Genomic DNA, 12,826 nt, shown 5'->3' with positions numbered 1-12,826 from the left:
CCAGATGGCTCCAGAGAGGGAAAAAGAGGTGCAGGACTGCACCGGGTAAGGCGCTCAGCTTCTTTTCTTAGAGAGACAAATCCACAGGGTCAATACACAGCCAAAAGCATATACTCAGGACTAACATATCACGCTAGCTTCCAGAAGTTTAAGATATAGTCATCAACACCCCCCACCCCAGAGCCCCTGCCCCCCTCCCCCCACCCCCCACCCCAATCCACAGCTAAGTCAACTCCTAAGGACAGTCTGTCTGGTAGAGATGTTGAGAGAGGAGCCTCGTGCCTGCAGTGACAGCCCCTGCGCTGGGCAGGGCTGGGCCGCGCGGGCTCCTAGGCCTGTGCTGGGTCACCCCAGGGCAGACGTTTTTACCAGGTACCTTACCCAAACGAGTGGGGTGATCCCAGAGACTTGTTCCCTAGTGGACTGAGCTGCCCTGCCCATCAGTGAGGGGCAGGGCACTTTGGGGATGGCTGGTGTGGAGCTACTGGACCTGGGGGCGAGGGCTCCCCAGCCTGCCAGCCTGTTGGGCTGGCCACAAACAGCTCAGCACAGCTGTTCTCTGCAGACATCCCACCCGAGCATGAGCACGGACCCTTGGGGGAGGCTCCTGCCAGGTGAGTGTGAGCCCAGGGTGGGCGGGCACATCTGGGCTGAGTGCCCTCTCCCCTCAGCTCGGCACTGTGGCCTGCTGCTACTGCTACTGCTCCCGGGAGAGGGAGCAGATGCCAGGAGGAGCTCAAGGCCTGAGGGTCTGCTTGATTCAGGCCCTGGCTCCCCTGGCGCCCAGTGCGGAGCAGGAAGTGAACCTGATGTCACCTCTCAGTCCTGGAGAAGAGAAAAAATAACAGCTCTGCGGTGGGCAGAGTGACGAGGGGCCTTTGCCCTCACAGTGAGGCCCAGAGGCCAGAGAAGGGGTGAAGACACCCAGGGCGGCAGCAAGGCCTGCAGCCCTTAAGAGAGAGCCTCAGTCAAGGGAGTTTTCACTCCCTGGAGACTGATGGGCTCTTGGACCCTGACTGGCCCAGCAGACACACACACATATACACGCACACTCACCACGAGTTGCAAGGACCACAAAGCTCAAACCTGGGGCCGTGGTTGGGGAAGGGGGACAGGCTGGGCAGATGCCCTGCTTAATAAAGGTTTTTTAAGGAGCGGGTGAATGTGCTCATAACAGTCGCCGAAGTTGGGGAGCCTGGTGGGTGCCCCGTGGCTGCCCCTGTAGCTGCTGCCATCTGCTGCTGCTGCTGCTGTTGCTGCTGCTGCTGCTGCTGCTGCTGGTTAAGGTTCCGGGCCGTGGACTCCTCAGCGGCGCGCAGCAGGAAGGTGTAGTTCCTCACCACCTCTTCTACCTTGGCCAGCAGCTCTTGGCGCTGCGCCTCAGAGCGCACGATGAACACCAGCCGCACGAAGGTCTCAATGAGGCTGCTCAGCACCTGGAAGCTGCCCGTGATGGCTGCCAGCATGTGAGTTGGGCTCTTGTCCACATTGGCCACACGGCGGCAGGAGGCCCGGAGCTCCTTGAACTTGAGAGCTAGCTCGAGTTTGTACTCGGAGATCTGAGAGACGTAGGGCTTGGGGGCCCGGGCCTCGGGGCTGGCCACGCACTGTCGCAGGACTGTCAGGAGCTCATTAGTGTCCATCCGGGCAGCCAGGAAGCCATCAGGGAGGCCGTAGGCATGGGCACGCAGGGCATTGATCTTGGCCAGGCTCCCCTCAAAGGTGGACACCCGAAGGTCAATCTCCTGAGTGCGGGAGGCCTCGGGGCTGGGACTGCTGCAGGTGGCGGCATCCAGCACCTGCAGGGTCCTGCTCACCACAGGCACCACCTGCTCATTCAGCTTCATGCCGGGCAGAATCTTCATGGGGATGGAGTAGGAGAGTTCGTCCTTGCCATCACTGGCATCGTCTGCTATGTCGCACTTGCGGTAGTAGAAGCAGTAGCGGATGGAGCAGCACTGGGTGGTCTCACTCTCCTCGTCCAGATCAGCAGGCCTCCGGTACACCTCCTCAGGCAGCGAGAACACGGCCATCTGTCTGGGGCCTTTGGTCTCAGGGGCAACCTGGACATAGGACGGGTCTCCCAGGGTCGGTGACTCCAGAGACTTGCTTTTGGGACCCAAGCCTAGGGGGAGGCCTGCCTCTACCTCCTTGGCCTCCCGGGGCAGCATGCCCAGGGGTGGGTGTGGGTAGATGTCCGAGGTCAGTGAGGCCCTGTCACCCTGGTCTAGCTCACTGATGCTGTAGCGGCGCATCAGTTTCCTGTAGTTGGAAGCTGCCAGACACTCGCCCCCCGAGGCACACGTGGATAGGCACGAGATGCCACTCTCAGGGTCTGATCGGCACTCTCGTGATTCCAGGCTGTCGGAACGGATGCGCCGGACCTGGCTGGGGCTGCTGAGGCTCAAGCCTAGGCCGGCCTCTGGCTGCCTCTGGGTAGGGAGGACCCTGTCCCTTTCCCTCCCTCGGACGCTGGGCACCGGTGTCTGGGCGGCCTGGGGCCGGCCCCCACGGCTGATGCGCTTGCAGTCGCAGCTGCGCCTCTGCTCGCGGGACATGCCAGGCCCCTGCTGCACAGGGCTGCTGCGGAGCTGGCAGCTGCAGCGGCCAGGTGCCGGAGGTTGCAGGTACTCGGTGCCTGGCAGGTCCCCCTGGCTTGGTGGCTTTAGAAGTTCCTCGAGGAACTCCAGCTCATACTGCTTTACCTTCTGCAGTTGGGCCTGCCGCTCATCTGTCTCTTTCTTCTGGCGGGTTGGGAAGGTGGCAGAGAATAAATTGCGTAGCCGGAAAGGACCCCGGGATGACTTGGGCTTTGCAGGGCCTTCAGAGGCCGAGTGGGCGCCGTTCAGCGTTGTCTCAAGTTTCCTAGAGGGCATGGTGCTCACCTGGCGGCTCACAGCCTGAGGCCTCAGTGGGCTCTGGCCTCGAGGCTGGCAGCTGGGGCTCTGGCCTCGGGACTGGCTGCTGGGGCTGAGGCCATGGGGCTGGTAGCTGGGGCTGTGGCTTCGCGGCTGGCAGCTGGGGCTGAGGCTTCGCGGCTGGCAGCTGGGGCTCTTTAGAACCATGGGGTAGCCAGCTCTGGGGACCAGGCTTGTCTCCTCAAGCTTGCTGCTTTTGGAGGTGCTCTCCAGGTGCCCCTTCTCTCCCTGGCTGGAGATGGTGCCCTGCTTGTGCAGGGTAGGCTTAGCACCCTCTGGCCCACCTTTGGCTGCCACCTCCCCTGTAGCTTGCTTGCCCACTGACTCTCGACTTGCTCGCAAATGATAGCTTTTGGGAGGAAAATTTTGAACAGGCAGCCTGTCCTCTTGTGGGGAGAGGTGCAGGCTGTCAGCCCGGCTGCCTGTGAGCGCTCTGGGGCTGGGAGAAACCTCTGGGCAGAGCTGCTGCTGGGAATTCCGTGAGGTCTCTGGAGCACCGGGGCTCGTTTTGAACTTCAGATTCTTATTGGCACTGCTGCTCATCATGCTAACTTCTGGCCTCCCCACGCTGGCTTCCAGCCTTCTCTCCCCTCTGCTGGGGGGGTTCCCCAAAGCCCCAGCAGGGGTGGCTAGACTCTTACTGTGAACCACTTGCTGTAGGGCAGCTGAGATGATGGCTGGGGTCACACTGCCCTTCGGGTCCAGGATAAGCTTGGGGCTCAACCTGACTTCCTTAGGCAGGTTCTCCCTCAGCTCAGAGACCTGTTCTTCACTGAGAGATGGCGTGGTCGCCCTCAGTGACATCTCTAGGCCTGCCCTGGTGTGGCTAGGCCCTTTGTCCTCAGGAACTGGGGACAGCAGGCTCAGATTCTTCTGCTCACTGAGCTGTGGGGACAGTGCTGGGTGCACTGCCAGGGAATAGGACCGCTCTCCCTGTGCCTGGCTGTCTGGTGGGGGCAGCTTCCTTCGTGCGCCTGGTGGGCCTGGGCTCTGGCTTGACATGACTGGCTGGAGAGATGGGTTGGGATCCGGGCGCCCGAGAGAGTAAGGGGCCGTGAGAACGGCCTGGGCTGCGCAGCTCTGGATCCGGAAGGGCAGGTCCTTGCGCGCAAGGAGGCTGTCCTTGTTCAGGTGCTGGGCCAGGAAGTAGGTGGTGTTCTGGTGCTGCTTCATGGCCGACATCATCTCCGACATGTCTGTGAGCTCAGAAGAGTTGGTTTCATGGCCCGAGTCCAGCGATGACTCAGGGGTGATCGTGGCCAGCACAATCAGACCTGGAGGAACAGGGACAGGGCCTGTTACGCCTACTAAGATCAGGTTCTTTCCCGGTCATATATAATTGTTCCATGGTACCCATAGGGGATTGGTTCCAGGACCCCTAAGGATTCCAAAATCCACAGATGCTAGTGTAGTATTTGCATGTCATCTACCTACATCCTCCTGTATACTTCAAATCGTTTCTGGATTATTCACAATGCCTAATGTAATGTAAATGCTATATAAATTATTGCCATACTGTATTGTTTAGGGAATAACGATGAGAAAAAAAAGCCTGTACACGTTCAGTACAGACGCAATCATCCATTTTTTTCCCAGATATTTTTGATTTCAGGTTGGCTGTGAAACTCTCAGATATGGAGGGCCGGCTGTATAGACAGTGCATGGAGGCCAAGGTTAGCCAGCTGTATTTCAAGCTGGGGAACACCTGGGGGAAATGCAGGGCTGAGGGTGGGAGGAGTGGAGGGGACAAAGAGGGGCATGCTGTGAGGAGGGGTATGAAAGGCTAGAATCCCAAAGAAAAACAAAAGAGGTGAGGAGAAGATCTGGGCAGTTTGATGGCAAATTACCATGCAAATCACATGCAAAACAATATGCTAATCAACACTATTTTTAGATTCAACAGCTAGGAAATTTTTGTTAATTGTCCTAAAGAGGGTTTGGCAAAGAGAAGTCCCTCTCTTATCCCTCCTCATCTGGCCAGGCCTGCCTACAGTTCTTGCAGCTGAGGCCATTTAGCAAGCTTGTCCTCTCTCTGGCAAGCACGTGGGCCTTGGGCCTGGAACAGCTAGGGCTTGGCACTCTGGGCTCTAAGCAAAGAGAAATGCTGGCCCCTGGGGGAGAGGGCAAACACATGGGGGCTGATCAATGTCAAGGCTGTCCTCACATACAGGCAGGTTCCCTCTAACCCCAATCCCTTCACTGTCTCTGTCCACACTTTCCCCTGCCTCACGTGCTTTCTCATATTCCTTCCTCCCTATTCCTTTTCTGTTGCTGCGTCATTTACCTATTCTTTTTCTTAAGGTGTATGTGTATGGAGAGATGCATGTGTGACTATGGGTACATGTCTGATGTGTGTGTACAAGATGGATGTACATGTGTCTACATGCATGTTAGAGGTTCCCCTACCAACTAATATTTAATAACAATAGCTACTGCTTACTGAGTCCTTACTGTGTGCTAGGCAGTGTTTAAGTACTTTGCACGAATGGTCTCCTTTAGTCTTCACGACAACCCTATGTGATATAACTATTGCTATCAAACCCACTTAAGACGACAAAAGTGTCAGTAAGAGTAAGTGCCTTGCCAAAGGTCACACTGGCAGTGAGTGGAGAAACCAGGACTTGGGTGCCTCTGATTCAGAGCCCATGCTCTTAGGCAAGATAAAGACTCAGCACTAAGCAGTGAAAGCTCTTGGCTCCCCTCATCCCAGGGCCCTAGGTGGTGAGTTGGTCATTTCATTTTTCTTCCAATCATGTGCATGCTGGATGTTCTTTGCCTGTCTTCTAGATCTCTCACAGTTTTTCTCTGATCCTCCATCCTGGCCTGGATCAGTAGCTGTCATGGCCCAAATCACTGGGATCCATCTGCAAGACATTTCCAAAGAGATGCAATGGCGAGAGCCAGAGCTCTGGCTAGAGCTGAGTCGCTGATCCCTGCTGCAACATCACTGCTCCCCTGACCTGATCTGAACTACCTCTGGCCCATCCACTGCCCTGACACACCACGGTAACTTTGACGTCTGCTTGGGAAGACACAATGTTACCTGCTGGCCCTTCCTGGCAGGGAGGAGGGGGAGTCAAAAGGGAAGAGGAATGGGTCATTACCTGCAGTCTGTGGGGGTGGGGGGTGTGCTCCATCCTCTGATGCAGCCAGGGCTTCCAGAGCCTGCAGAGTGGACACCAGGGCATCATCTAGCTCCTGAGCATGATCTCGAACTGTCCGGGTCTGCACACTGTCAATCAGTGTCACTGGAATCTCATCATACAGGAGCCCACGCAGGTGGCGTCCTTGCTCCTGACTCTGGACAGCCCGGCGCTTGGGGTCATCCTCATCAGAGCTGTTGTCTCGGAAGCCAGGGGGTGGGGCGGCAATGGCAGGCAACAGAGAAGTTGTCTCATCTTCTTCCTCCTCCTCCTCCTCACTCCCAGGTGGTGGGAGGGACATCAAATCTACAATATTGTCACGAGAGGAGCCAGGCCTTCTGCCTTTGCGGGGGCCCAGTTGCTCCTGGAATTTGGCTTTGCAAGAGTCACAGTAGAAATTCAGGGCTTCAGCCCCAAGGGAATTGTCCAAGGTGTAGGACCGGGCCCTGCTGGCACAAGGCTCATGGTCTAGGCTGGCTGCATCAAAGTCATCGGGGATCACATCATAACCTTGGCCAGAGCTTTTGGATGTGGGGTCAGACTTGGTCCGGGGCCTGGTCTCCTCAAAGAAGATTAGGTTCTCGTTGACATCCGTCCGGCTTTCCTGCTCCTTCCTTTGTTCCCGCATGTGGAGGTAGCAGAAGCTGACAAGCTCAGAGTCGGCAGGCGGGGGCGTGCAGCGGCTTGACTTCCTGGGGCTGGTGCCCATGCTGCTCACATAACTACTCTCCTTTTTCCCCAGGTGGCCCCCAGTGACAGGGCGGTGGGCGCTGTGCATGTAATCTAAACCCGGAAAGAGAATGGACAGTTGAGCCCTGGTGCTGAGGATTGTAGCTGAGCTCCCTTGGCATCTCTGGCCCATGTCTCTGTAGCACAGTTGGGTGGCAGGTACCAAGAGAAAGCATTACCTGGCTGCTAGAGATTAGGGGAAGGGGAGTGGATGAGCCATGTCACTGATGACCCTGAAAGTGGAGTGAGTAGAATCTAATGATCTGAGCTGCTAATAGTCCCATCACCTGTGAAATGGGAAAAGGCATGGGGGGAGGTGGGCGTGGGGTGAACACCTTGGTATGTGGGCACAGCTGGACTCTTACATGGACACCTTTGCCTGACTGTCAGCTGTAAACATACTTAAAAAGGCAAGACTTGTTTTATGTCCCCCTTGGAACTGTTCCTGTCCTGCCCCCACCCCTTTTCAGAGCCCTTCCAACTGCCAGTGCTCTGCTGCTTTTGGGTTATCTTGGAATTCCTCTAGCAGGAGGAAATAAATCTGACAAGTCACTAAAGCCTTAAGCAGACTACATACAATGCCCAAGTGTTTACATTTCAAAGAGGACTGTTGATGGAGGGACACGCCCTAATGCTCTAGGGCTCACACCTATAATCCTAGCTCTGTGGGAGGCTGAGGCAGGAAGATCCCTTGAGGTCAGGAGTTCCATACCAGCCTGAGCAAGAGCAAGAGCCCATCTCTACAAAAAATATAAGCACAATGGTGTGCGCCTATTGTCTCAGCTACTCGGAAGACTGAGGCAGGAGGATCGCTTGAGCCCAGGAGTCTGAGGTTGCTGTCAGCTAGATTGTGCCATGGCACTCTATCCTGGGTAACAGAGGAAGACCCTGTCTCAAAAAAAAAAAAAAAAAAAAAAAAAGAGTAACACTCTATTAGAATTCCCCACATCAGAATGTGTAAAGTGTTTAGGAGATAGACAAGAGGTACATGTGTGGAGGAGGGTGAGGGGAGCTGCCTTTCCTTCTTCTTTCTTTTTCTTTCTTTCTTTCTTCTCTCTCTCTTTCTCTCTCTCTCTCTCGCCTCTTTCTCTCTTTCCTTCTTTCTGTTTTTCTCTGTCACCTAGGCTGGCAATGGCAATAGGTTGATGATAGCTCAGTGCAGCCAGCCTTGAACTCCTGGGCTCAAATGATCCTCCAACCTCAGCCTCCCCAATAACTGGGACTATAGGCAGGTGCATGCCACCAAGTCCAGCTAATTTTTTGTTTAAGAGGCCTGGTCTCACTTTGTTGCCCAGGCAGGTCCTGAACTCCTGGCCGCAAGTGATCCTCCCACCTTAACCCTCCTGAGTAGTCAGGATTACAGGTGTGAGCCACCATGTCTAGCTTTGAGAACATTCTTATAATTCCTCACATCTTATTCCTTTTCTGTATTCATGCAATGCCAGCCCTGTCTGCTACACATACATGTGGTAAATACTCTTACCAACAGCTCTTAATGCTGATAGGTGTGTGCATCTGAGAACTATTCATAGTAAATGCTTTATCTCTGAATAGCTTCTCTCTCTCTCACTCTGTTTCAGGAGCCCCTCCCCATGTTATCTATGAGAATATACTCAGACTACGCCAATTCACTCTGCTATCAGCAGATAGATGACAAACAAGCACTAACTTAGGCTAAGCTCCTTACATATGATCCCATTTAATCCTTGCAACAACCTAATGAAATAGGTATTAGCATTATCCCTATTTTACAGAGAAAGAAACCAACCAAGATGGTTATGTGACTCACCCAAGGTCACATGGATCATAAGTGACAGTCTAGATTTCAGCCCAGGTCTGAGGGACTTCAAAAGCCATATTTTAACCATTACCCTGATAGCTCATCATGGCAGTCAAGTTGCTGAAAAGCAAGACTTCAAAATGCCTTTCAAACTCCAGTTTGACAGAGTCACTATGGCAGTGTTGCCCTTCACCAGAGCTTATAGCTATGACAAAAGCACAATGCTGGCACCTAACAACAGAACACCAAATACATGAAGTAAAAATGGAACTGAAGGTAGAAATAGACAATTCAGTAACAACAGTTGGAGACTTCAATACCCCACTTTCAATAATAGATACAACAACTAAGCAGAATGTCAGCAAGGAAATAGAGGACCTGAACAATACTGTAAACCAACTAGACCTAATATAAATCTATAGGACACTCTACTTAGCAGCAGAATATATATTCTTCTTAAATGTACATGGAACACTGCCCTGGAAAGACCATATGTTAGGCCATAAAATAAGCCTCAATAAATTTAAAAGGAGGCCGGGCACGGTGGCTCACGCCTGTAATCCTAGCACTCTGGGAGGCCGAGGCGGGCAGATCATTTGAGCTCAGGAGTTCGAGACCAGCCTGAACAAGAGTGAGACCCCGTCTCTACTAAAAATAGAAAGATATTATCTGGACAACTAAAAATATATATAGAAAAAATTAGCCGGGCATGGTGACGCATGCCTGTAGTCCCAGCTACTTGGGAGGCTAAGGCAGGAGGATCACTTGAGCCCAGGAGTTTGAGGTTGCTGTGAGCTAGGCTGACGCCACGGCACTCACTCTAGCCCGGGCAACAACAACAAAAAAAAATTAAAAGGAATGAAATCATACAAAGTATGTTTCCTGAGCACAACAGAATTAAATTAGAAATCAATAACAGAAGGAATTTTGGAAAATTCACAAGTGGAAATTAAACAAAACACTGTTAAATAACCAATAGGTCAAAGGAGAAATCACAAGAGAAATTAGAAAATACTTTGAGATGAATGAAAATGAAAATACAACATACCAATGCTTATGGAATCTAGCTAAAATAGTTCTTAAAGGGGAAATCTATAGCTATAAGTGCCTACATTAAAAAAGGAGAAAGATTTCACATCAATAACCTAATCTTCCATCTTAAGAAAACAGAAAAAGAACAAACTAAACCCAAAACAAGCAGAAGGAAAGTAATAGTAAAGTATAGAAGATAGAGAAAAATTAGAGAAAATCAATGAAACTAAAATTTGGTTCCTTAAAAAAAATTAATTTAAAAAAATCAATAAAATTGACAAACCTTTAGCTGTATAGACCAAGCAAAAAAAAAGAGAAGACTCAAATTACTAAAATTAGGAATGAAAGAGAGGACATCGCTACTGATCCTACAGATGTAGAATTGGTTATAAGCGGGAATATGATGAATAAGGTGGTATCAACAAATTAGATAACCTAAATGATATGGACAAATTCTTAGAAATATACAATCTACCAAAACTGATTCAGGAAAGTAGAAAATCTGAATCAGCAATAACAGGAAAATAAATTGAATTAGTAATGAGAAATCCTCCCCAACCACCCCCACCAAAAGCCCAGGCCCAGATGGCTTCACTGGTGAATTCTATCAAATGCTTAAAGAAGAATTTATGCCAAACTTTCACAAATTCCTTCAAAAAACAGAAGAGAGAACACTTCTCAACTCATTCTATGAGGCCAGTATTACCTCGATCCCCAAACCAGACAAAGATATCACAAGAAAACTACAGACCAATATGTCTTATGAATATAGACACAAAGTCCCTCAACAAAATACCAGAAAACTGAATTCAGCAAAATATAAAAATAATTATACACCACGACCAAGACAGATTCAACCATGACCAAGTGGGATTCATTGCAATAATGCAAGGTTGGTTTAATGCCTAAAAATCAATTCGTGTAATGCACCATTAACAGACTAGAGGAAAAAAACTGCATGATCATCTCAATAGATGCAGAAAGCCATTTGACAAAACGCAACACCCTTTCATGATGAAACACTGAACACTTAGAAATAAAAGGGAACTTCCTCAACATGATAAAAGTTATCTATAAAAAACTCACAGCTAACATCATACTTGATTCAGATGAAATACTGAAAACTTTCCCATTTGACCAGCAAGCCCATTCCTAGGTATATACTGAAAAGAAAGGAAAACATATGTCTCCATAAAAAGTTGTACATGAATGCTTATAACAACATTATTCATAATAGCCAAAAGGTGGAAACAAGTCAAATGTTCATCAACTGATGAATGGATAAGGAAATGTAGTATATCCATACAACAAAATATTATTCATCAATATAAAGGAATGAAGTACAGATACATGCTACAACATGGATGACTCTTGAAAACATTATGCTAGGTGAAAAAAAGCAAGCCACAGAAGACCATATAGTGTATGATTCCATTTATATGAAACATCCAGAATAGGCAAAGCTATAGAGATGGAAAGTAGATCAGTGATTGCTTACAGCTAGGTGGTGATTAGGGGGAAATGGGGAGTGGCTGCTAATGGGTATAGTTTGTTTTGATAAGCAAAAATTTTCTAAAATTAGATTGTGGTGATGGTTGTACAACCCTGTGACTATACTAAATATATTAAGAAACACCGAGTTGTGTACTTTAAATGGGTAAATTGTATGGCTTAGAAATTAGATCTAAATAAAGCTGTTTATTGGAAAAAAAGCACAGCTCTGAACATGCACATGATGAACTCTCAATCCTTATAAAAAGAGCAAAAAAAAAAAATGCTCTGCATTGTGAAATGACTTTATGTGGTTTACCTGACACAGTCCTGTCAAATCCCTCATGAGTAGTATTGTCCTCATTCTACAGATGAGAAAACTGAGACTCAGTTTCTGGCACCTAGTCATGATCACACAGCTAAGATATGGCAGAACAGGGACTGGACGCCAAGTCTTTTTGACTTCTGATCCCAAGTTCTTGTAGTTTTCCACAAACCATGTTGCCCCTTTAAACACACATTCAGTGTAATTACATTGAGTGGATTTGTTTCAGGCCTTACTGGGCTTTACTGTCTCTAGGGAATTCTGGATCAGTCGGGGGAATAGTATTTAATGACCCTCCATCCAGGCCTCTGAGACTTAGGGAATAAGTGCTCCAGGGAAGTACCAAGCCAGGAGTATGAACTATTAGTTCATGTCATCTCTCTACCCCAAGGCATTGTCCTCAGGTCCTGGGGATGCACCAGGTGCTAACTACCTATGAGACAGCTGAATTATCGGCCTGGCAATAAGCTGCCATTGCAGGTTGCTCCCCAGGGCATGTCCAGTCAGTAGGTGGCAACTCTTCTCAGTTAAGGGCAGGAGTTCTAAGCGTGGTTTCCCTCCCTACAAGATGGAAATATCTCCTTACACTAGACTATCAAGGCCAGGTGATTCCCAGCCCACCGTTTAGTACTGTGATTTCCAGATCGGAGGAGAAAGTGTGTCTGGAGAAGCCCAAATCTCCTCCTGGCAGAAGGTTAAAAATGCCAGTGATGCCAGGCGCAGCTGGCTGATGGCTGGGACAGTGTGCTTCCCAGATTGCAAATATGTTGTAAATTACTCATCAGCTTCCCCCAAGGAGGTTGCCCTAGACTATCCCTCTGTACTCAGCCACTCAGAAGACTGACTTTAGGAAAAAATGCTTGCAAAGAACAGGACGGTGATCCTACTGGAGTTATGGTTGAAAATATATGCAGTTTATATATATATACATATATATATAAACAAACATACAGTCAGTACGACATAGACTCAACCAGCATTCTAGTACTTGACCCTGCTGTGTTCTGTAGTTCAGTGATCATTGGTCATAAAGATGACAAGGACCACATGGTCTTTCTGAATCCTAAAAAAAGTCCATTATGTTCAGTGGAACTTTAGTGCTCTGTGCATGTTGCTGGGTTTTAACTACATGAAAACTGATAAGCCATGCATGGTATATATACTAGCCATTAACCAGAATGCTCAATTCACCAGATCAAACTCTTTTCTAACCATGGTAGAAAATATAGAGTGAGTTCCTCCAACAGAGCCCCCAGCTGGAGCCCCCAAAGCTTTATTTTCCTGGATTCCCCCAGGATACAGGGAGCTCAGGGCCACAGAGAGATAGTAGCTGCCTCTGAGTATCCCACTGCCTCAGTACAGATGGAGAATTGGCATTTGTCTGGGCCTTTCTCTAAGCTCAGAGCCT

General features: G+C 49.7%; 1 protein-coding gene across 1 annotated transcript in view; it reads right to left on the bottom strand.

Moving 5' to 3' along the window:
• Positions 1–228: 228 nt before the first annotated feature.
• The window catches only part of FRMPD3 (FERM and PDZ domain containing 3), a 65,431-nt gene continuing 52,833 nt past the window's right edge, over positions 229–12,826 (bottom strand). Inside the window, exons 16-17 of the mRNA XM_045537808.1 lie at positions 6,023–6,844; positions 229–4,192 (exon numbers count right to left, since the gene is read on the bottom strand). Of these exons, the coding sequence (XP_045393764.1) occupies positions 1,134–4,192; positions 6,023–6,844 (3,881 nt within the window). The 3' untranslated portion in view covers positions 229–1,133. The remainder of the gene's footprint in view (positions 4,193–6,022; positions 6,845–12,826) is intronic.

The sequence above is a fragment of the Lemur catta genome, chromosome X (genome assembly GCF_020740605.2).
Source record: "Lemur catta isolate mLemCat1 chromosome X, mLemCat1.pri, whole genome shotgun sequence".
NCBI classification, from domain to species: Eukaryota; Metazoa; Chordata; class Mammalia; order Primates; family Lemuridae; genus Lemur; species Lemur catta.
The sequence above is the reverse complement of the archived record's forward strand: the minus strand, read 5'-3'. Positions and strand labels throughout refer to the sequence as shown.